Below are 25,306 nucleotides of genomic sequence, written 5' to 3' on the forward strand. Positions count from 1 at the left end.
AAAATATTTATTTTATTTGACTATTAAGTTTGTTACTATTAATTTTATTTGGCTGTTATTTATTTCATGCATTTGCATTTATTTGATTTATATTAATTTATAGTATGAGTCCCTGATGTCATATGTTTCATGTTCTCTTTTTTGTGTGTTTTTAAAAATAAATAAACCATTTTTTTTTAAAAGCATGGATTTGTAGCGTTTTGAAAAAAAATATATTGTTGTTTCATTTAATAATCATTATTTAACATGTTCAGACTGAGCCAACAGACCATTTTTAGATAAGATTTTCAGACCATGATTACGATAAGACGGCATTGACAAGATGAGCATTACTTTGAGGTTTGTATAATGTGTTATTGCAATGAGGTTGAGGAATAAACTGAAAACTCCCAGTTAAAGCAACATTTTGGAGATCACTTTTCGAATGTTATTATCTTCTGTTTTTGAAATATAGCAGATTCATTATTAAAATAATAAATGTACACAAGAAGCAAAATGGATTGAGATACAAATATTGAATATAGTATGTAAATATTATAAAAATATTGTAACATCTCAAATAGAGTTGTAAGAAATAAATGTCTTACCCCATAAGATTTTTCTTGTTTAATACAATTATATTTTCCCAGTTTTTAAATATGCAAGATTTCTAAAAACATTTCATAATATTTATAATATAATAGCTTTTCAGTTTTTTCACAAGTAGATTTATCTAGATGTAAGTATGTTTAAATATTGTTACTGGAAAACAATACAAAAAAAACAACTTCATATTCCAGTGGGATGCTCTCAAAGGGAGTGGAATAAGAGACATATCTCATATTGTTATAAAGCCTTCCCATACAGAAAAATATATATCAGTGCATCCGCTTAAACCAAGCACAAACACATATATACACGAAAATGACATGTGAGGTACAGCATATGGAAGTCATACTAGACTATCCAAACAAGCCACATGTAATATCCATCCCATGATACAATCTAAATGTGTGTAGATGTGAATTATGTTAAGAAACAGCTGTAGGCAAGTGCATCTACAATATAGAAAAGCTTACAGAGAAAACAAATGGTGGCTATTCTGTTTATGCCATCTATAATGTCTCCCATCTGCTATGGGATTATTGTAAAGTGTAATGACAACAGGCATATCAATATACTATATTACAAACAAGCACACATGCACATGCTTCCATGTGACATAAGGGCCAGGTGAGTAGCTGAATTCTAAGGAAAGTTACTAGAGAGCCCCAAGAGCTGCCTGTATAGATATGTGTATGTTGAGTAACAGCACACTTGTCCATTGAGCTTAGGGCTTTACGACTGCTTGGTTTGCGCGCACACACCGAACAACAGAAATAGATGCATAACCCTGTGTAGGTGCTTCAACAGAATGTCTCTTTCCATTGAAAAATAAACCCAATTATGTTATTGCCACAGGCTGGAAGTTGTTTCCCAGTGCAGTAGAGAATATGATCGTTTTGTATCCACTGGAAGTGTTTTACTAGCAAAACGTGTTAATGTTCGAATGGAATTCATCTTTTTATATGGATGTTCTTAATGTATTTTTAATGGTTAAGATTTGACTGCCATGTCGCTCGCACTGTGGATTCACATGCAATTTTATATTCCCACAGGCAGCACTGTTACAAAGCACACAACCAGTATTATAAAGGGAAAACAAGGTTTAACAGTTTTAATCATATAAAATATGTACATTCATTTGTATCATCCATGGGAATTAACAAATATATTTATACAAAATCTCCTCGCAAGGGTTTGTTTGCGAATGATGCTGGGGAACCCGCACACAAGAACACATACATTCATGCACAGACATACTGTACATATTCACACGCACGGAAAGTTACAAATCCACGTAACACATTTGCATTGCATACATAAATAAATAAAAAAACATGTAGTATATACAGGAATTACATGAATGCAAACAAACATCTCCACTGCATATTAAGCACACACCACATGACATCCTCCTAAAAACTCATTTATCAGAGCTGCAATTCATTTCTCGTCGATACCTCATTTGGTGCTATTGACACAAACAAGCAGAAAAATGTCATGCTGAACATACACATGCAAAACCACAAACAGTATTGTGTCAGACTTATTTACAAGTCAAACCAAATTAGTCATCACATGCAATATTGGATTAAAGAGGCTCCATTTGCAGTGCTTCGGGTCATTTTTAGGAAGGTGCCATTCAAAGAATCTCCATATACCACAAGGTAACAGGTTCAAATCAATTCATTTTCTGCACTACAATTGTTTCTTGTTTGTTTTATCATATGGCTTTTGGTAGTCGATGCCTAGATCTTTGTTGCATATTCGATTCTAATTAGTTTGTGGAAGCCCCACAGGAAATTACTGGACCCTCGGATATCATAACATCAATCACATCAATATGATCTTCTCATTACAACAGGTCCCCATGATAAATTCGGAGGCAGTTGACTGGCTCAGGTTGAAATGAAATTAGCCGTTCTTTGGTTCTCCGGGTTTTCTGTCTTCCTGAGGAGTCGGGTCTGGTTTTTGATGAATCGTTGCAATGTGGTCTTCAGTGCCGTTCCATCACCGACCTTAAATGGTGTTTCTTAATCCGGGGTTCTAAGGGGTAGAGTAAAGTGGCACTTTAAAGTTTAGAGAGAGCAATTCGTTTTCTACACAGAACTTATTCGTTAACCCTTCAAACAAGAATATCTTTTCAAAACTCCCCTATAAAGATTTAGACTTACGGCTACAAGCTTCTCATATAAACTGTGAAATGAGTAAGGGAATGAGTCCTTGCAAGAATCATGAGCTGTATGGTATTACTACATAAAAAGCTTACTGTAATGCAGGACTGGCATGCCTTGAGCTGGTGTCTGGAAGGTTCTGGAAGTTACTGGTCCTTGTCCTCCTGTAGTGATTACCTGGACCTCAAGCCTATAGAGAGACGCAAGCTGAAGACCAGAAACTACCAGAATGTTACGCTCCTAAATGCAGGCACAGGAAGAAAGTTTGACAAGTTAGATGATTCGTGTCTGTGAAGTATTTCAAAATCAAATCATAATGTCTGTGAAGTTTTCAAAAATCCAATTACGCTGTCTAAGAACTTTGAGGCATGCAGTAAAAATAGATAAACTTGAAATTAAATAAAATAGATTTTTGATTATTCAATTTCGTAGTTTCTATGGTAACGTACAGAAACTATGGTTAAGTTTAGGAGAGCTGCTTTATGCTGACACATCAGCATCGAAAACCCAAAATATTCTGACAAACACAAACATTTGATTGTCACCAACTATCTTTACCGTCGTGACTTACAGGAGGCAGGATTTGAGACTGGGATATGAGACTGTTGGGCAGATTATTTCTGCGGCTCTCTGTGATGAGCTCTGCCCATGTGACCTGGTACCCCGTGACTTGCTGTGGGGGTTGAGGTATTGCAACCACCCATGAGAACAGGCCGGTCACGTTTCCCATGTAGACAGAAAATGCTGCTGTCAGGTTCTCTGCCTTGATCAGGACCTTCTGAGGAACCACTGCATTAAGAGGACACACAGAATCACATAAGAATCGCTCAACACAGCATATTGCATTTGTTAGCCTGAACGTACATTTGGGAACATTCATTATAAAAACACAAATGTAATCTTCTGAAAGGAATGGTTTTGCAGATGACAGTAATAGATTTTAGCAGTACGGTCATCTTATATTATTAAATCTCTGGATAACCTGAGGCAGTGGAACAGGTAATTGGTTTGGGGCTCTTGCTTTGAATGGTTGCACAGGACGGTGTGTAGAAGGTTGTGCTCTCCGCCTGTGCTCGAGCCTTTGATCCTACAGGCTGGATGATCACCTTGTATTTGCAAGAGTACTGAAGACCAGGAAGGCTGGCAAAATTCTCCTGCTCAACGAAACGAAAGCAAACGTGAAACTCCAACTCTGCTGAGAAGTATTTATTAAAGAAATATGATGACTAATCACCTGTGGCTAGCCACAATTCAGATGAAATCTATAGTTCATGTCTCTCAAAACACATGAAGAGTTTCACAGTTTCTATGCTGATAAAGATACTCGTTTTCCATTTTTTATGTGTCATAGAGTTTAATATCTTCCTCTCTCATGATAAATCATGTTTTTACGCTGATGCAAATCCCCCCCAAAAAATCCTCTTATGTTTCTCTGAACTGAAGGTAGCTTTCTAGAATGGGTGCATAAGGGACGCTCCTGCACATGGTTGAGTCATGCACCATGAAAGAATGTGGCCTCACACCAGTAGGGAGGATGGAAGAAATGATCTTGACTGGTTACCTGGGTGATGAGCTTTTCCTGGGTTCTGGATCCATTGTGACTGCAAAACTCTGGAGACCACTGAACACGGTAACGATTCACAGTGGGATCTGAAATTAAATATTTATTAAACTCTTTCAACACGAGTTAACAAAGCCAGGTTCGTCAATCCCTTTTGATTTTCTAAGATATTTATACTGCATTTGGGTCCAAAAACTGCAGTAAACATGTCATGTTCAATGTATATGATTGTTCCATGTTTTTTGTATGTGTGTGAAATCTTATCTTAACTTTTCATTGTATTACTTTACATTATAGGTTTTAAATGTAGTAGTTCACCATCAAAATAAAAATGATGTCTGTATTTACATGCCCTCTAGTCATTTCAAACCTTTATGACTTTGTTTCTTCTGCAGAACACACAAGATATTTCGAGAGAAATGTTGATAACAGAAAACCATTGGTCCCCATTGACTTACATTGGTTTTGTGTCCACAGAATAGAGGTCACTAAAGACCCAAGTTTTTAGTTTTTTTAAACATTTGCTGAAAATCACACAGGTTGAAAATGACATCAGGGTGAGTAAATTATGACAAAAATTTCATTTCGAAGGTGATCCATTTCTAATCAATACAGTCATAAAAATGTATGTACAGTAAAAAGACTTGACTTGATCTCAATTTCAAAAATGGGTAATGTTATCTGCCTCTATTAAATCCTTTTTTTTGGTAAAAACGTAATAAAAAACCTAACATGAGTAAAAATCACGTTTGTCACGGATAATAAAAAGAGCTTGAAAAAACTAAAATCATATAATTTCTTAATTAAAATTGACATTTAGTAAACTTGGTTTTTACATACTGTATCCTGAAAAATTCAAGCAAATACAAGCAAAATCAGTACAATGCAAAACAAAGCAAAGTATGCAAAGCAACTGTAATATTGTATGTAACAGAACAGTTTGAAAAAAAATTGGAATAATTAATATTAGGGATTTGACATGAGACATCCTTGCAAAGTATAATGTGAATTTGTATGTGCACCATTCTGCAAGATTTGGCATGTATGAAGTGATATGTTTTCATTTCTATGGCAGCTTTTATTTTTAAATTTAATGAACGATCGACTCATCACTCATTAAAACAACTAAACTATTGAATGGTAAGCTGCCGAATGTAAAGTTAGGCCAAGACATGCCTCATCAGTTCATCAGCACAAAAGCAGGTCTGTACTTATTTCAGAAAGTTGTTTTTATAACTTTCAATACAACAAAAAACATTGTTCTTCATTTCCCAACACAAAATCAAACCTTTAATGAACAGAAAGCATAGCTCAAAGCAAGAAATGAAATGCAGACAGTAATACAGTAGAACAGTTTTTCTTCCTAGAATAAAGACATGATGTATTGCCTCTGTCATACCTCCCTTTTTCCAGTAAACCCGGACCTGAAGCTGTCCATCTTGATAGAACGGTGTGCCCACGTCTAACAGATCTGACTGGGGCTTTACGAAAACTGGGATGACTGTGGGTTCCAAATCTGTGTTACATCAAACATGGGGAAAACGTATAACGTTACGAATGGAAAACATTTACAGCTGTTTTTCACTGTATTTCACAACACCCAAATGAGTGCTATTATGTACCGAGCAAAATATGTGCAGCAATTATAAGAATAGTTTCATACTGGATTGTCTCTGGTTTGTAGTAAACTGAAGTATGGCCTTGGAGCCCTTGAGGGGGACCTGACCCCAGTATGAAACTGCTTGCAGCTCCACTACGTAACTCCTGTTCTCTCTCAAGTCATCCAGCTCAGCATAGGTAGAGTCCTACACAAACACACAAACAATAGCATGCATTAACAGAATGAAAACAGATGGCTCCCATATGAGAATGAAAGATAATCCCATCATGTATAAATGTTAACCACCCTGTAATTCTATAAAATGGGATCTAATCATGTATAAAGTATATAAAAACTTACTCTAATCATTTTTATGAGATGTTATACATTATGCACTAGTGTACAATCAGCACGGTTCTTTATTTACAGACTAAACTTCCAAGTCCCTAAGCACGTAGACACGCAGTACAACCATCCCTTGGATACTTCTAGGGAGAAAAAAATAAACTCTTCAAAATGATCTCACTCAAAGCTAAACAATTCAGCTGTTATTGAGAGATTTCCTTTTCTCAAACAGAACTAGAATGGATATGTTGTTTTTGGCTGCATATCACATGGCACCCAGAAGTGTTTGCATTTGCCAAGAAGGGTGATGCAATGCCGTACCACCCTAGTTCGACGTCTGAAGCTTTCGGATTAAGGGCTTGATGTGATCAAAGGCCCAATCTCCAGCTGTTTATCTTGCACCATTTGCACCCAGATATCTATTTTGTTGTGGCTTGCACAGAGAAACGGGCTGGAGCTTAACACTCAAGGGGTTTTGGGAACAATCCAGTATATGAGAAGGTGAAAGAGGATGAGAGAGAGAGGGGGGGCAGAGAAGTGGAGCGTGCGTGGCGATGATATGAATTACCCCACTGACTGACTGTCTCCTTTTGAGTTTGGGCAGCGAGGTCTGGTCAGAATAGCTCCAGGATAGTTTAAAGTGATTGACAGGGATGTCCAGGTCTGCCGTCATAATCCAGCTGAGGCGGACAGACAAAGAGCGATCTGCACCAGAGGTCATGTCGCTGACGTGGAGGTCAGAGGGCGCCGGAGGAGGGGCGGGATCTGAGAGAGGGAAGACACTGATGTCAGTTTCATGCTTGAAAATCTAATTAGTAAAGTTACTACATCACATACAATGAAATAATGCAAACATTGAAATGTCCCGTTGTTATATTAGCAATCTTGGAACACTGCTTTAATCATTCTTAAGGACATAAATCAACCCCTAAGATTTAACACACACACCTTTAGAGGATCTGAAGTGTTTACTGGGAGTGGTATATCCTCTGGTCCCATGCACATTGACTGCTGCCACCCTGAACTGGTACCAGCGACCAGGCCGAATGTCTCTCAACCACACACGCTCCTCTGATGTCTACAGTTGTTTGAATGTGTTAGCATAACATGGTTGAATAAAGTACAGTAAAATACCCATGAGACACATGTTCAGACTTACCCGTGCCAACACCTGCCACTCAGTGGCTCCGTCTTCACTGGGGTGGATGCCATAGTTCCATCTCCTCTGCAAAACGTTCAACACTGGCTCCGCTGAAACGTTGAACTTCGAGGACCAACGCACCTCCAGCGCACCACCAGACTGTAGCTCCTCAAAGACCAGCTCCTTTCTGGGTTTAAGAGGAGCACCTGGGGATCATAGCAAAATCAACAGCTTATGTTATTAAATCTGGACTAAACTCGTGAATGTTGCGCACATGTATGATATACAGTGGCAAGAAGAAGTATGTGAACCTTTTGCAATTTCATGGATTTCTGAATAAATTTGTCATAAAATGTGATCTTATCTTCACCTAAGTCAAGGATATTGACAAACAACATGTGTCTAAAAATAATAACACAAAAAAATCTGATCTTTTATGTGTTTATAGAACACACACATTCAACATTTAAAATGGGAGTGGAAAAAGTAAGAGAACACTTAGAATGAATAACTGGTTGACCCCTCCTTGGCAGCAATAACCTCAACCAGGCGCTTCCTGTTGCTGTGGATCAGACCTGCACATCGTTGAGGAGGAATTTTAGTCTTTAGTCTATTCTTTAGACGTTTCATGTATATGGCCCTCTTCAAGTCATTCCATAGCATCTCTATTGGGTTGAGGTTTGGGCTCTGACTTGGCCACTCAAGAAGGCGGATTTAGTTATTCTGAAGCCATTCTGTTGTGGACTTGCTCCGGAGTATTGGGTCGTTGTGCTGCTGCATGACCCACCTTCTAAACAGTTTCAGCTGACTGAAGAGAATCTCACATTATCCTGAAGAATTGTCTGATATACTTGGGAATTCATCTTCCCCTCAATGATTCCAAGCTGGTCAGGCCCTGATGCAGCAAAGCAGGCCCAAATCATGATGTTTCCTCCACCACACTTTACAGTTGGAATGATGTTTTCATGATGATACGCCGTGCCCCTTCTACGCCAGATGTAGTGCTGTGTGTTTTTTCCAAATAGTTCAATCTTAGTTTCATCAGTCCACAACATTTAGCCAATACCGCTGTTGAGTGTCAATGTGCTCTTTTGCAAACTTCAGGCTTGCAGCAATGTTCTTTTTAGTAAGCAGTGGCTTCTTTTGTCATGTCCTGCTGTGGATACCCTGCTTGTTCGGTGTTTTACTTATTTTAGACTCATGAACAGAGATGTTTGCAAGTTCCAACGATGCCTTCAAATCTTTGTCTGTCATTCAGGGTTGTTTCTTTACCTCATTGGTAAGTCTTTGTTGTGCTCTCAGTGTCATTTTGACTGGGCGCCCACTTCTTGGTAGTAATAACAGTCCCAAAGTGTCTCCATTTGTAGATTGTTTGCCTAACTGTTGACTGGTGAATTTCTAAAGTCTTTGATATAACTTTGTAACCCTTGCTAGCTTTATGTAAATCAACAATTCTTGTTTGTAGATCCTCTGAAAGCTCTTTTTGGCGATGCATGGCTCACATAAGCGTGTCCTCCAAACGTATTATCTTAACGAGACTCAAGGTGTGAGCTTTTTGGAGGATATTAACTCAAGGGTTCACATACTTTTCCCACAAGAACTATGAGGTTTTTTTTGGTTGTTATCAATAAAGACATAAAAGATTAATTTGATTATTATTTTAGACACATTTTCTTTGTCAATACCCTTAACTTGAATTTTATGACACATTTATCCAGAAAACCATGAAATTCCAAAAGGTTCACATACTCTTTCTTGCCACTGTATATAAATATATCGGTGACCGACATGTTATTTACTGATAAAATGTTGATGCTGAATCTATATCCTATTTTTTCTAGCTGCAAAAGGCAAAACTATGCTGTATATAACAAGCTATTGACCCACAAATTCTGTATCAGTGTATACTTTATCTAAAGTTGTACTACTAAAAAATACTGATAAAACATATCCATACCAGTCGTAGCTTTGGTTAAAGCAGCTGGTTCTTACCCCTGTAAAGATTCTTTGGGGACTGACAAGTGTGTCCACAGCCGTTCGGGCAGCACTTTTTTTGGGATGAGCACTCTCCGTCTTCTTCACATCCCTCCACACAGGCAGCAGCAAAGCCGCTGGCTCTTTCTGGCGCTGGGCAGTCGCCCTGTTTTACCACCATCACTGATCGTAGAAACTCACAGCTGGTAACACATTCCCCGTGACGCTTGGGAAACGCTTGCTGTTGACATTAGAGATCATTATAATACCCGAGTCAAACCCATTAAAGGAACGGTTAACCCATAAATGAAAATTCTGTCTTTTTTACTCTTAATTTGTTCCAAATCTGTTAACGTTTCTTTTTTTTGATGAACACTAAGATATTTGGAAGATAGCCTGTAACCAAACAGATTTTGACCACCATTGACAACTATAGTAGAAAAAATTGCTTTATAAATGTCTTTGTTCTGTTGAACACAAAAGACAATATTTTGAAGAATGTAGGTAAGCAAACGGTTCTGGGGGACTTTTCACTACCATTGTCATTTTCCTTACTATGGGAGTCAATCGTGGCTGAGAACTGTTTGGTTACAAGAATTCTTCCAAATATATTTCTCTGTGTTCATCAGAACAAAGACATTTATATAGATTTGGAAAAACTTTAGGGTGAGTAATTGATGACAGAATGTTTATCTTTGAGTGAACTGTCCCTTAAGGATATTCATTCACATCACATTTGGTTGTTCATTACAAGATGGTTGTGAGATGTAATGTGTGTAATACATGTGTTGGTGATGAATGGCTCGTTTAAATTTGTGAACACAAATGTCTGAAAAGATGATGAAGTTTCCATTCAGTGCTGGCAGATTGTCAAACTAATATTCAGTGTTTTGAGACCCCATTGTTCTAAGGCGGAACAGCTAGATTGTACATGGCAAAGAGTTTACAATGTATTAAAAGCTGTGACTGTGCCACAATTACAGAACACGCAAGTAAAATGAAAGGTATTCTCAGATTTTTTTTTAAGAATTTCGGAGTAGAACATTATCATTTTGAATAATGGAAGTGGCAACCCATGTGCCAGCTGGTACAGTGTATGGTAGCCAAGTCTGTCAAGACAGACAATGGAGAATTAATATTTGGAAAACCAGAACAGCAAGGTCATCCATTTAGGATAAAAATGTACCCGCCCACCCCAGAAAATACTAAATCTGTGATGACTGCTGCGGTCGTACCTCACATAAATCTTGACAAGGTCCGTCTTTCAACTCCCAGGAGTCTTTGCATGGCTCCAGGCACTGTGAACAGACAGGAAAGGTCTGAGTATCAGAAATCGTGGTTATAAGGAACTCTTCTTTTACATACAGACACACTCAGTTATGGTAAAGCAAAAAATCACCCTGAAGAGTAATTTTAAACCCATCTAGAGTTCAAATCATTCATCAGGTTCATATTAGTTGTTTCTGATCATGTGCGAAAGGTGTTTGATGGCAGTGGTTACACACCTTTTATTGGAAATTCCAGTGGAGAGATTTCTGCAGCCTGGAACGTTTTGTGATCACTGACATTTGGAATCAGCATTGCAATATTTTAAGCAATGCTGCTCTTCGCACACATGCCAAAAGTCTCTCGTTTCATTGCCTTCACCTGACTCTCTCTATCTCATTGTCCTTCACTTCCTCTCTCATCTTCTATTCTCTTTTCCTTAAAATTGACACTTCACTTCCTGCATGACTGAGCATTGCCGCCTCTGGGGAATTCACATTTCCAATTTCATGCCACGATGAGACACAGCGGTCACTGTGCACCGCAGTAGCCTGCTGGGTGAGAGATTGTGAACACTATACATTATGCTGATCTAGGAGCTGTCTTTATTCTGAAGTTCAGATTTTTAATCAGCATGAATTGTCAACCTTTACCACCATCTTTGCAAAACCTTCCATAGGAGAAATTCTAAACGTGTCAGTTTTTTTTTCGAGAGTTTTGCATTAGGATGTTAATCCAGGGATTTAATATGAGGAAAGTGTTCAGAATGAACTTGGTGAGGAGTATGTGTGTGTGAATTGATAATATATGTATGTTTGTGTGACTAAATCATGGAGACTGGGGCTATCCTGGGGCAATGTTTCGGAGCGAAAATGAGAGTGGGAAACACATTTATCCAGAAGGGCAGTAAAACTGCACACCTTTTAAAGACAGCGCAGGCTCAGGGTGGTGCAGTCGTCGGAAACTATGAATAATGGGAGAGGCACAGGGGCAGTCAGAGGCTGGAAAAGAGGCAGTTTTATTGAGCTCAGAGCGGCCAGGGCCCTGCTGTGATCGCCTGGAGCTTGAGTGCTCTAACCACACGAAATAATGTCTCGGAGTAGCTTGAGAGTGCAGCTGAGAGAATAGTGGTTTGTCAGCCTGTTTCCCGTACAAATGAAATCAACTACCAACTCATCATGCAAACACCACATTAAAGGGAAAGTTCGCTCAAAAATGAAAATCCAGTCTTCATTTATTGCCCCTTATGTTGTTTCAAATCGGCATGACTTTCGTCTCTTCTGTGAAACACCAGAGGAGATGAGATACATCTCTGTTTTATGATTGCAGCTGATGGACATTTTACTCGACAGCTGTGGTCACTATTTACTTTCATTAAATCAAAAACCTTTAAATAGATAATATGCTTGGATCCTTTCAACAAGGCCTTGCATAGATAAAAAAAGTCACACAAGTTGCAGGTTTCACAGGGCTTGGGGTAAATCAATTATTAGTTTCTTAAAAAAAAGGCATTTCTAGCATTTGGTAACGAAGAATAAATTACTGACTATGTTCACAATGCAATACATTGCATGTTACATGCAAGTGAACTGAAGTTGATTAACTTAAATTATTAACTTTGAAAACTAATTCAGTTTTACATTATTTATGAACTTGAATTACATTTAACAGTGTATATATCATTAATCATTTTAAAAATGAAGACTATGAAGTGTTAAAAAATGATGCCCACCTTATTCTATACTCTGTGATTAACTGACTCTTATGCAGAACAAACATCCACAGGCTTTATAATTTATCGGACGCAAGTAAATGCTTATATGACACAGTAGATTAATTTCCCTCTTTATAAACTATACAATCTCATTTAACCTCTACCATAATAAACAAAAGCTTGTTCTGAGGCACTGAGCCACATTCAAAACTCTGGTCCCATTTATCATTATTTTGTCTCCCAACTACATCACACAATGGTCCACTCTCTTTGAGAAACAGCCTTATATGATACATTGCATAGTAGAGGCAAAAGCACAGCACAAAGATAAACTATTTATCACGGGAAGTATTCCAATTCTGGGATGGTGGGTTTAAACTGCTGTCTCTTTTTGCAAAAAGGACAACATTTGTAAAGTCAACCCCCACCATTCGCTGGTCCACTATGAAGCACCTGTAATTTCCATGAACGCTCTCTCTTCCAATGTCTTTATTGTACCCCAGTGCCAGGTAGTTCTCCACCCCATTTCAGGCTCAAATCAAGCATTTCCATCAAGCTTAGGAAAAAAAGGTTATTTAAGAACTGCGGACGTGGAGATTAAGCTGTTGATGTAGCTCTAGATCAGCGAAAATGCACCAATCTCATGCCTCTGCAGAAGCTACACAAGCCAGAGGCTTAGCTATGCATGTTCTGCACTTTGAGCATTACGTGAAACAAAATTGGATTGTTTCATGAATTTCAAATGTAAGCGTGCACTTGTTTGAATGATCTTACAAAAATTTGAATAATATCTTTAATAAAGATCAAATAGAGACTCCTGCTTCCTTTTTTTTACATTTTCTGTATGTCAAGAATTGTTCCATTGTGTCACTTTAGGAGAATCATATCAGCCAAACTCAGAACAACACTAAATCTGAAAGAGCACAATATGAGCAACTGAAATGTCTTGGGATGACCTGAATGACGTCTGTAAATAATGTTTGCTTTGGGTCCGGTTCAGAGACATCTCATCCATGTTGAAAACCATGCCTAGATAATAATGTGTTATAAGCAAGAATCCCACGCATGTCTGTGGCTGATGTTCAGACAAATTATATTTGCCTCATTTAGTCCTTAGCTCTGAGATGCTTTCCCATCAGCATCAGCGATTTAGTTACAGTTGCTGTCACTAATTTAACATGTTAAAATATTGTTCATTAAAACCGCTTTCTCTCTTGATTTCACGTTTGCAGTGGTGCCCCGCAGCGCTAATAAGTCAAAACAGCTATGAAGAGAACTTTCAGGACCCGTAATTATTTCAATCGCATTTGAATGTTAAAAACGCCACTTGCTTAATCACATTCAAAACTGCAGTAGGCCTGTAGCTATACCATGCTAATCTGAAGCGTTCTTTAGGTGAAGAGATTGTCAAGTGCTGTCTGAGTATGGCTTCAAAATGAGTCACTCTGAAAATCAAGAGAAGACCATTGGCCAAACTGTCAATTTGAGGTCACAGGTCTTGAAAGTCTCTTGGTAAGATCCAGGCAATTCAATGTAAATGTCTACCTTAAAATGAAAAAATCTAGGTTGATAGATCAGATGTCAATGTTCAGTAGTTTAAATACCCAGTTGAAGCACTTATTTGTTTTTAAAGCATAGTTTTACATAGTCAGGTGAGTGAATTGTCACATTCATAATGGTCCATATGGTCCTTATTATTATGAATACAGAATTTAAATAGAATATGTATTTGGTGGTGGTTTTATGGTAAGAGCCATCCTTACTCCATTTGTTGGGTATTATTGCTTCTGGTTTGTACATTTTAATTCACAAAAATCCTGCAAAGTTGTCTTTCAAAAAATATGCATCCTTTTTGTCACATCCATAACACCATGATTTTTTAATAAAAACTTTATATCAACTTTATTTAAAATAAAAAGCTCACTGATATTTGTCTGGAATCTGGGGTTATCATGGGATTGGTTAAATAAAGTTAATTTAATTTATTGATAATATACATTTTCAGAGAATTTATATTTCAAGTTTTTCCTGAAAATGTACACTACCAGTCTAAGCTTCTGGACACTTCTTACTTATGTGTTCATATGTTTTCCAAAATGTATAATAATAATAAAATTAATGGAATAGAATAAAAGGAAACAGGGGAATTATGTTGGAATTATAAAAAAAATCTAAACATGTTATATTTTATCATCTTTAGTGTAGTCACCTTTTGACTACAGTGTTTGTCATTTTGTCAAGCAGTTTCTTGAGGTCCCACCCTGAGATGCATTTTAAACAATATTAAAAGGGATCCATCTATTATTTGCTGTTCTTTCTTCATTATTCAGTGAAAACGTCATCCATTTGATAAACATTTTTGCAAAATTATATTTTTGTCTACTAAACTAATTTCATTCAGATATTTAATCATACACCTTCCGATCCAGTTTTTTTTAATAAAGAGAAACATTTCACTCAAGTGTCTAAAAACTTTTGTCCGGTAGTGTAAATGTCACATCCATAATGCTGGAATTGCCCCTCCCATTTTGGCACTTTACTGTCTTCTGAGAAGGAACAAGGTTTGAGATTTTGAGTTGACATTTTTTTACATTATTCTAGTTGTAAACAATATCGGTACTCGTACACAGTCTTTAAAAATGGTATCAGAGCATCCCTAAGCTGAATGCAAATGTCAGTTACAAGATGCAATGGTAAAAAAGGCTAGAAGAACAAAGGCTGCTGTCTGCTTTGTGTGTGAATGCAGTATGTGATGATATGGATCTTTAATAACACATGGACACTTCGTTGTGGGATTTTCACAAAACAGAATTAGTGATGTTTTGAAGCTGGTTCACCTGAATGCAGTTTGAAAGCCAACAGGTGTGAATGCATTGAGCATAACCAATTTATGTGAGAATCTTTATCTTAACGGGTCTAGGTATAAGCATGAATTCCATGAGACATATACAGCATTAATGGGAATTAACTGACACAAATTTCTTGGAGCAAACAACTTATAAATAGAAACAACGTCTTAATTGAGAAGACGGCGACAAAGTACTACACCTAAACTGATCTAAATGGTACGGAGCCCTTTTAGGGACATGGTGGTGGAAAAAAATGAGAGGGAAAATCTTTGCGTTATTTCGCAAAACGTTTGCGTTTCTGCGCAAAAACTTTTGCGTTCTCTCGCAAACATATTTGCGTTATCTCGCAAAACATTCAAACGTCCTGTTATTCCGCTCTGTACATTAACAATGGAGCGGTTCATACTAGATAACCGGACCAATAACTTGTGAGCTAAACGTTGTTATAACACAAACAACACATTATTCGTTAAGACAAGGATCAACAACCTAGTCTTCCTCAAAACGAGAATATAAATGTATTTCTATATGAGCAGGCGACATGGAGTAATCCAAAAAGACCGTCTACAAAGTGACTGTAAATCCGAAAAGCGTTTTTAAAATTATTCTCATTAATAACTTTAATGTTACACACTTTAGTCTCACCAAATTCCGATACACATGAATGGCCTCCTAATGAATCTAAACTGGTTTTAGTTATACTACATTATGTAGCACTGAAGTTAATTACTATTTTTTGGAGCCTAATGATCTTCGTGTTTTGCCCTTTATAGAGGATCCCTTCGGTCTTGTCTCAGCCGGCTAACCCCTGGGGCTCGAATTTGTGGAAAAACTAAGTTCAAGTTCATTGTTTACGTTATGTAGAATGAGGTGTCATTTGTGTTATAATAACGTTTAGCTCACTAGTTGTTAGTCCGGGAATCTGCGTCTATAAATCAATGTTTAAGGAAATAGTCTCAAACTCACCCAGCAGAACATTAAACATGAAGTGTTTGTCCGATTTCAAAATGGTTTTGCGAGATAACGCAAAAGTTTTGCGAGATAACGCAAAAGTTTTTGCGAGAGAACGCAAAAGTTTTTGCGAGAGAACGCAAAAGTTTTGCGAGATAACGCATATGTTTCTCGGGGAACGCAAGAATTTTGCGAGATAACGCAAAAGCTTTAAAAAATATTTTTCTCTTCCCTCTCATTTTTTTCCACCACCATGTCCCTAAAAGGGCTCCGTAAAATGGTTATACATAATGAAAAAAAGTTATTATATGCTGTATTACATAAATATAGTTTTCAGACTACTACCTGAATGTGGATTCTGTATAATGTCCAGAAAGTGTCTAAAAAGCATTGTCCTTATTTGAAGCCAATAGAGAAAACTCTCTGGAGAATGCAGTAAAAATCTATGAACCAGTTGGACAAATGTTATCATGGATTGTAGTAGAGAGGTCAGAACTCTGGCTGTTCCACAGAACTTACCCCGGGGGTGATATGAATACACGTGCTGTGCTCTTTCCAACCATATGTGAACATACATCAATGCATACAAGATTTAGAATCCTAAAGCCGCCCCTCGAGCTATAAAAAGTCTGCTTAGCTGCTTAACCATACATGCAAAATCATGAACTGTTTAAAAAGATTTCCAAACGTCCAGATGTACATTCATTTGGGCGACATTGTGTGGATTGTTGCTTATGTAAAGGAATGCAGGCATGGCGCATTGATGGAACAGCCCTCATCTTGAACAATACATCAAAGGGAGCTTTACATAATATCACAGTGAAATGTGTGGAAAATCTGCATTGGAAATATGTCAGTTCCATTCCCCTTGTGCTACCGGCATATTATTGTTATTTAATGACTGGGCTGCTAGAGCATGTTAATGTCCTCGTTAAGAAAAAAAGTGGGTTGAGTTTTTTACTGAAATTAGCATATTGCCTGTTAGAAAAAAAAGTCAAAACACTGGCTGTATAATATAATATGAATCCAAAAGCACTGTGTTTCAATTCCATTTGTATCAGTCTCATTACCGACGTGACCTCTAGCATTACTAGTGAATCATAATCTCATTTCTGTATGACAACCTGCTGGCTAGATATAATAGTCAAAGGCAATAGCTGAAACAGTAGCTTTTATGATGATGTATGATGTCATTATGGGAGGTATACAGGCATAGCAATGTTTTAAACTGACAGATCTGTGTTGGCTTTTATGTCAAGCTGCTGTGAAATTCTATGTAATTTTGACAGAAATTACCTTTGCGCACTGTTTATGGCTCTGACACCATCCGAGGGATCCATTATTCTGTGGACAGAAGAGGCAGATGGAAATGCGGTCAGAATTCTGTGATCACCCATCACACCAGGCAGGCTCGTTTTAATGTGTCCCTTCTGAGCAGAGAGCGTTTTAACAGATATTTCCTTTTGTTCAGTCATTATTCTTATTTATGAAAACTAAAACAACATTCATGAAATTACACATTAATCAGAACAGTCAATCTGTAAATCTCCTCACTTATTGAAGACGGCTAACCCTCAGCACTTAAACCTCAGACATTCCTCATCAGCAACACACAACCTGTTTGCATTTGAGATCTCAGAATGTTCTATACTGTAGCATGTCAGGAGCTGTCAAAGCCTTTTGCTCCTCTGAAGAACATGGCTGTTTCAAGCTTATTTGCAGGTTGGCGTCCCCAGGATACCTATTGTGTTCAGAATAATGGGTATTAAATACAACATTAACAAAAGGCTGTATATTTTTTCACATGGTGTGAACACTGAGGATACCAGACAATCATCCCTGCCAGATCGGGCAGCAATAGCCACTATGGGGAATAGGTCTAAACAGATCCATTTTAGCCTGTGATGGAATCGGTGGATCATGTCTGGATCATGATTCCGTCACGTGGACATGACACATGTGCTCGCTAGAATCTACAAAAATCGAATTCCTCAAGTGTGAAAGCTATCTGCAACTATTATTCATTGATTCAGATCATATGTTTCAGTGACAAAAGCTGGAATGTACCACTGAAATACTTGCATATGCATTTACTTACATTTACATTTATGCATTAATGCATTTGGCAGACTTTGGCAGACCTAACCAACAAATATATTCAGAACCACATTAAACGCTCTGACCCCATAATCATTAATCACCAGTGATAGCACCTAAAGACTCTATTTTATGCCGTACCACAGTAGAACTTGACATTCAGCTCTGGCAAATTAACCCATGACCCCAGTCTCCATTTGATACTAGATAAAAAATGGTAATTGCCAAAATGGCTTCCCCCCATGGAAGACAGCATGAGTGGGCTTAAGGGATGTAAAAATGAAGACAATGATCATCAAATACCAAAGGAATTAATTTTAGTTCAGCTCCTGCTCGGACAGTAGAATGAGAGCAGTTGTTTGAGAATACTAGCCGCTTTTTGAGTTTGAGAGCCCTGGAACACTTTGAACATATTGTGGTACCGGCGTTGAGACGATGAAGAGCTTCTAGACCAGTGACTAATTTGATAACATCTCCAGAGGGACAGCTTGCCATAGAATAAAGCATTTGATAACAGAGACTGATGTGCATTGCTTCCCTCTGCACTGATGCCTGGCCCAGATAAACTACAGGACTGTCACTGTGATGAGCAGACAAGGCATTTGCAGATACAAGACTTAATTTGAATGGCTGTAGGCATGGATTTGGATATTTCGCTGTTTTCTGGGGGGGGGGTGGGGCGCTGATTCTTAAAGGTCAGTGTAATTTCAGGCTTGGCATCGGTCATGTAGAAACATTGCATTGTATCACTGAAAAGCTTGCTGAATATTAATTAAATAATCTTAAAATTCTACATTGGAGGGAAAATAAATGAATTCGGATGAATTCAATCCAGTTGTCTGTTCTTGGGTCAGTGTCATTACAAAAACTCAGGATAAAGATCAGGAAGGAAATGAAGACGAATTTAATAAGAGTAACAAGGGAAACAGACGACCCCCACATCACACACACAGAGAGACAACACAAACCCACATCAAATATAAGACGCATACACACTCGCCCGCTAACACACAGGAAGTCTCTAAAATACACTCTCACACTCCTCTCCACTGGACCCACACCCCTCAACAGTCTGTCATGACCAGCATAAACAGACTTGCAAGTAAGTTTAAACTTCTAATGAAAACCACAGTGTTGATATTGAGACTGGCAAAGATTTATTTTCTCTGTAGTTTTTTTTATTCTATACATATGTTTGGTTATAGGCACAATTCCACTGGGTAATGGTTAGACTTCTAATGGATGAGCTGGTGAGTGACTTTACCTGTATTCATTAGCTGCAGTACATCTGCAGATCTTCAAATAACAGTTTCACATTACTGAAAACGTGCAGGTGTAGAGTGATGTTACATTTACTCAAAGATTTATACATAATATACGGGAGACACTAAATGCTATTTTTTTGGAGTTTTAACAATAGCATCTCACATATATCTGACAGAATAATATTAGTATTATTTCCTTAAGAAGAACTGGGATATAGATATACAATGTGTTATCCAATATCGTTATATTTAATTATACGCACGCAATAACATTTAATTCTTTAACTTGATTTCACTTTACCTGGAAATGTCTGGTGGAGAGCGCGATCCGCGTACTGTGAAGGCTGAGGCACCTGGCGGCGCACCTCGTACGGAAAATACTGCCAAGAGCTGAGACCGAGTCCTGACGCTTCAAGACAACAAATCCGCTGTTCAGTAACAGTGTAATCCCAACGCATAGACCGGTAAACGCGCCGCGCATGTTGGCGAACTACAAGTGCTCTATTGAAACGTCTACTGAAGCGCGTCTAAGTAAAACTGGACGTTTCGTGCAGGCGCTTCATGCAAATAATGAAAGTTCAACGAGCGCGTGTGGGCGTTGCCTGCAGAGAGACGCGGGTTGCTATTGGCCCGTGAGATACGCTGGATCAGGTGCACCGGGAGCACACAGCAGCAGATGTTTGGTGGTGAAGATATCTTACACCGTTTATTTGACGGAGCGCTGCTCTCTGTGGATTATTCACAGTTAAAACACAACTGTCTGGTACGAACATCGGGTGTTTTAAGAAGCAACACTATGAATTAGTTATTTTTTAAGCATATATACAATTTGCACAACCCGTTTGTCATATTAATGGCTTAGTTGTTTTGCTTAACAAATGGAAGCAGGTTACAAAAAATTTGTGTCTTTCAGCGTCTCAAACTATTAAACCTCGATAGTGTGAGATACTTGTAACTGCTGCCATCTTTTGGTGACAGCTTACAAGCAGACCTAAGAATTGCACATGGAGCTGATTTCTTGATTAAATCAGAAATAAATATTCTGGTTCCGTCGATTATTTGATACGTCATGAATGAAAGAAAGACACATTATTTGCCCTTGACTTGTTAACTCACTCAAACCTCAAAAACTATAGAAGGATCCTTTTACAGTAGCTTTTAAAGTCTTATGTGAGCCATAATGCCATCCAATGCACACAATTTCCACCCTGTCTCATCTGTCGTGTTGAAACGCAGCTGTGCTTGTGTCCGATAGAAACCCTGCCACATTGTTCGCCAAACCCTGAGCACATCTGGACTGGAGCAGGAAGCATTCAGGGAACCCCACAACTATTAAAAAGGTTTCAGTGGTAGCTGAGAACAACAACAGTTTTATATGCAGAACGTTTAAAACTACCGCTAACATATACCACAAGGTATCTCTAAACGTTCTGGCTCCGATCCCTCGCCCAAGGAATGGAGAAAATATGACGTGTTGGAAATGTTGAACGAAATGATGTGCTTGTTTCACTCTGTCATGCGAGCCGATGTAATGAATTGAGCTTCACAAGGGAGATCCAAGGGCGTTAATGAGACACCCGTTCTCCTCCCTACCGGCTTTTATGAAGTAGCAAAGTTTCCTGGTGTTGTGGCAGCTGTGCTGTCAGCAATTTAGCCATTTATTTTTATTTTTTTACAGGTGAATCAAAATGGCTTTCTTCAGCAGGCTGAGCTGACATCAGGCCTGTGGTAATTATCAACAGCTGATAACTGATCTCCTGCTGTGTCAAACTCTGACTCAAAATTTGCATTCAGATGCCATATAAAAAGATGTTGTTATTCTCTGAATGGAATCCTCCAGGTGGTCGAGCCACACACTGTAATCTTTAGGAGGTGAGATGTCACTCGGTTCTCCTCCAAAATTGCCTTTTGTGTTACTTGCAAATAAAAATAACTGTCTATGACCTATTTAATGGATTCTGTACACAGTTGTAAAATTATGAATGTGTTTTTCAGCAGGTAGAGAAGCTGTGATGTGTGCTGTGCCTGTGTGTGTTTGTTGAGAGGGAGTGTTAGTGCATACCTATGAAGAAACTCTATTGCTGTGGGGTCTTCTGGTCTCCTGCAGCGTTGCACTGAAGGGTTTTCCCATACCCCCTTCAGCTTCCAGGGAAATGCTTTGGCTGTTGGGTAGCCCAGCTCGTAAAGAGACGTACAGGGGGATCCTCAATGATTATTTGGACTTGGTAGGGGAGGATGAGGTAGGTCAGTCCTGCATTTCCCTCTTTTTCCCTCAGTATAAGGAAACAACCAGTTAATATGCCCGCAAATATTTTTTTATTGACCAATGAACAATGGATCTACATAAATCAAATTGGGTAACAACATTGTAGCCACAAAAAAATCCACACTTTGCCAGTGTATTAGCAGCGTACGCTGACTGAGCAGAATTCAATATATGTGACCCCGGACCACGTGACTCTTGCTGCGTTGCGCGTTGTAAACAAAATGAACAAGGCTAACAGGCATAAAACCTCACACTGTACAGATAAGACTACCCTGACTTTACAACTGCCTGCCATAAAAAAGAGCCCAATAGCCGTGCAAGGTTGGCTTCCATGTATGCATTAAATGACCGCCTCATGATAACACTTATTTCTATATCAATAATTTAAGATATTATTATCCATTGCTGTCAGATACTTTGAACATTACACTTAGAAACACGGTAACAAAGGTATTTACAGAGGTATTGATAATTACACATAACCCCCCCATCACAGACACACAAAATGTCAGGCAGATGGCATCAGTCGAGTGTTTTTTTCATGTCCACTCAGTTGTGTACTTTCCTACAAAATAATGACATACACGAAAAGTTTCAGTCTGGCTTCAGACCGCATCATAGCACTGATACTGCGCCTGTTAGAATTACAAATGACCTTCTTATTGCATCAGATAAAGGTTACATCTCACTCTTAGTCCTGCTTGACCTTAGTGCTGCTTTCGATACTGTAGACCAGTGGTTCTCAACTCTGGCCCGCGAGATCCACTTTCCTGCCGAGTTTAAGACCAACTCTGATAAAACACCTGAACAGGCTAATCAGTGACTTCAGGAACAGAAGTTAAAGAAGTTAATATTGCATTAAAGTACCGCGAGAGCGATTCAAATCCGTACCGCACAATCTGCACTTGAATCTCTTTTGCGGTACTTAAATGTCATACGATGACAGATTTGCGCAGCGCCGCATTAAGTTGAACGCATCTATTGTAAAGACGCTGATTAGCTTGTTCAGGTGTTTTATATCAGAGTTGGGGATAAACCCTGCAGGAAAATGGATCTCGCGGGCCAGAGTTGAGAACCACTGCTGTAGACCATAAAATACTATTAGATCGTTTACACAATTGTACCGGTAATCAGGGACAGGCACTACAACATTCAGATCTTACTTAACAGACAGATATCGATATGTCCATTTAAATGGGAAATCGTCAAATCTCACGGAAGTAAATTATGGATTACCTCAGGGATCGGTTTTAGGACTCTTGCTTTTCTCCATATACATGTTGCCCCTTGGCAACATTATTAGAAAACATGGAATTAGCTTCCACTGTTATGCAGATGATACTCAGCTATATATCTCATCAAGACCAGATGATTCCTTCAAACTATCAAAACTGGCAGAGTGCATCGAGGACATAAAACATTGGATGACTAGTAATTTCCTTCTTTTAAACTCTAGCAAAACGGAAATATTACTTATAGCACCAAAAACACGTAAACAGAACATCTCCAATTACAGCCTGCAAATTGAAGGCTGCACTGTTACTCCAACAAATACAGTTAAAGACCTAGGCGTTATATTAGACGGCAACCTGTCATTTAAAAATCACATCTCAAATATCACAAAAACAGCCTTCTTCCACCTTAGAAATGTTGCCAAATTACAAAATATTTTATGTGTTGCTGACGCAGAAAAGCTTATTCATGCATTTGTGACCTCAAGACTTGACTATTGTAATGCTCTACTTAGTGGTTGTCCTGTATCATCAATAAACAAAATACAGTTATTTCAGAATGCAGCTGCCAGAGTTCTTACCAGGTCGAGAAAATACGATCACGTAACCCCAGTTTTATCATCGCTTCACTGGCTACCCATTAAGTATCGTATTGATTTTAAGACTTACAAAGCTTTAAATGGTTTAGCCCCTACTTACTTAACTGAGCTTTTATCACATTACAACCCATCACGCTCTCTACGATTTCAAAACTCAGGACTTTTGATGACACCTAGGATAACTAAATCCACCAAAGGGGGTCAAGCTTTCTCATACGTAGCACCTAAACTCTGGAATAGCCTTCCTAATACTATTTGAGGGTCAGACACACTCTCCCAATTTAAATCTAGAATAAAGACACATCTTTTCAGCCAAGCTTTCACTTAATGCATAGTTAATGAACAGCAGCTACGCTAATTATTCTCCTTCTGCCTTCGCCTCAGGATGCCAAGACCACGCCTTGGTCCAGATGATCGACATATGCCAATTCCCACCTAGAGATTACGCCAGCTACAGCTGCAGACTGACTGACCATCCCAGCTCCATCTAAGGCAATTCCACCACCACCCAAGAGAAATACGACCATCTGACCATCCCAGCTCAGACCACTCCATTCCCAACGAAGAGCAAAGACGGACTACTTGTCACATTAATGCTGAAGTTACACTTGGTATTTAATGCTAAATTTACATCACATGTCAGCAGTTTGAAGTTATAGCTGCATTCGGTGACCCTGATTGGAGGTTGTTGGGTGGGTGTTTTGTGTGGAGTGGGGGGGGGGGCTCGTTGGTTGTGGGGATTCATCTGCTAGGGCTGTGTGGGTCCGGTTTGGCTTGTTTTGTGGTCGTTGTCGGACAACAGAGGAATGAAGCTACAACATGCCATTACTACTTTCCCTGGTTGTTCCTCTGTTTTTTCTGGTGTCGATCGTGGAGTGGGACCGGGTTGAACCTGCACGGTTTTCGTTGAGTGTGACTTTCTGGGTTGCAGATGGTGGGCTCTCCCTCTTCCACGTGGATATTTGCTCGGTGGCTTTTGGTCGGGGTCACTGAGTGCAGCTATGACATATCAGAGGGGATCTGGCCCTCCCGGCTGAGCCTGGTTTCTCCCGAGGTTTTTTCTCCATTAATCAATCATTGGAGTTTGGGTTCCTCGCCACAGCAGGGCAGTGTTGGCTTGCTCACTGGGAGACTGCATTTATTTATTTATTATTTAGATATTATGGATTAGAATGATCTTGCTTGTTCTATGAACACCATGCACTGTGCCGTGTTTTACCTTTTCTGTTTTTCCTATTTGCCCCTGTAAAGCTGCTTTGGAACAATGCACATTTTGAAAAGCGCTATATAAATAAACTTGAATTGAATTGTAGCTAAATGTGTCTTATATTAAATTCATGCTGATTATTGGTAATTCCTAAGTGTACATGATTGTGTTTATGTATGTATGTATTATATATCATTTATTATCAATGAAATTAAAATATACGAAAATATGCCAAATAATGTTTCTTTTGTGTTTATTACTTTAGCAATTCTTATCCTCATGTATTTTATTACAAAACCTTAAATCTACAGGCGGACTGAATGTTTCATATTTCAGGTTAGTTGAGCTGCATTTTGAACGCTTTGATGTCATCAAAAAATAATATGGCAGCCGCCATAAGTAACATTAGTGTAATGTTGTTTTTCGAAGTAAATACAGTTTAAATAATAATTAGAAATGTTTATAATGATGAACTTTAGTAGT

At 38.5% G+C, this 25,306-nt stretch overlaps 1 protein-coding gene and 1 long non-coding RNA gene across 5 annotated transcripts; one reads left to right on the forward strand and one right to left on the reverse strand.

Moving 5' to 3' along the window:
• Nucleotides 1-591: 591 nt before the first annotated feature.
• anos1a (anosmin 1a) lies at nucleotides 592-21,694 on the reverse strand. Of its 3 annotated transcripts, none has more exons than XM_056731667.1 (14): nucleotides 21,582-21,694; nucleotides 17,454-17,501; nucleotides 10,613-10,675; nucleotides 9,396-9,618; nucleotides 7,422-7,609; nucleotides 7,211-7,340; nucleotides 6,831-7,027; nucleotides 5,981-6,122; nucleotides 5,717-5,833; nucleotides 4,318-4,406; nucleotides 3,739-3,910; nucleotides 3,328-3,545; nucleotides 2,852-2,996; nucleotides 592-2,628 (listed from the first exon to the last, which is right to left on the reverse strand). In XM_056731667.1, exons 4-14 carry the CDS (start codon nucleotides 9,556-9,558, stop codon nucleotides 2,579-2,581), a joined length of 1,611 nt encoding a protein of 536 aa, XP_056587645.1. In that variant the 5' UTR covers nucleotides 9,559-9,618; nucleotides 10,613-10,675; nucleotides 17,454-17,501; nucleotides 21,582-21,694; the 3' UTR covers nucleotides 592-2,578. The 3 variants fall into 3 exon arrangements, with proteins under 3 accessions (XP_056587645.1, XP_056587639.1, XP_056587652.1); XM_056731661.1 differs by lacking the exon at nucleotides 21,582-21,694 and adding an exon at nucleotides 19,821-20,061; XM_056731674.1 differs by lacking the exons at nucleotides 17,454-17,501; nucleotides 21,582-21,694 and adding an exon at nucleotides 10,883-15,528.
• LOC130408200 (uncharacterized) lies at nucleotides 19,222-24,928 on the forward strand. Of its 2 annotated transcripts, XR_008904732.1 has the most exons (5): nucleotides 19,222-19,356; nucleotides 19,460-19,504; nucleotides 21,198-21,391; nucleotides 21,515-21,759; nucleotides 24,001-24,928. It is a non-coding gene; the product is annotated as an uncharacterized LOC130408200 (long non-coding RNA). The 2 variants fall into 2 exon arrangements; XR_008904733.1 differs by lacking the exon at nucleotides 24,001-24,928 and having other exon boundaries at nucleotides 21,518-21,574.
• Nucleotides 24,929-25,306: the final 378 nt, after the last annotated feature.

The sequence above is a fragment of the Triplophysa dalaica genome, chromosome 2 (assembly GCF_015846415.1).
Source record: "Triplophysa dalaica isolate WHDGS20190420 chromosome 2, ASM1584641v1, whole genome shotgun sequence".
Classification (NCBI taxonomy): domain Eukaryota; kingdom Metazoa; phylum Chordata; class Actinopteri; order Cypriniformes; family Nemacheilidae; genus Triplophysa; species Triplophysa dalaica.

What these genes read in the sequence shown, in the direction of transcription:
- anos1a (XM_056731661.1), bottom strand. Translation starts at nt 20,000, where the DNA reads ATGCGCGGCGCGTTTACCGGTCTATGCGTTGGGATTACACTGTTACTG. An exon ending in AGTCTCAAATCCTGCCTCCT is followed by an intron (nt 2,997 to 3,327) that starts GTAAGTCACGAC and finishes GCCTGCATTTAG; the next exon opens with GAGCGTAACATTCTGGTAGT. An exon ending in CATGCCAGTCCTGCATTACA is followed by an intron (nt 2,629 to 2,851) that starts GTAAGCTTTTTA and finishes TCTACCCCTTAG; the next exon opens with AACCCCGGATTAAGAAACAC.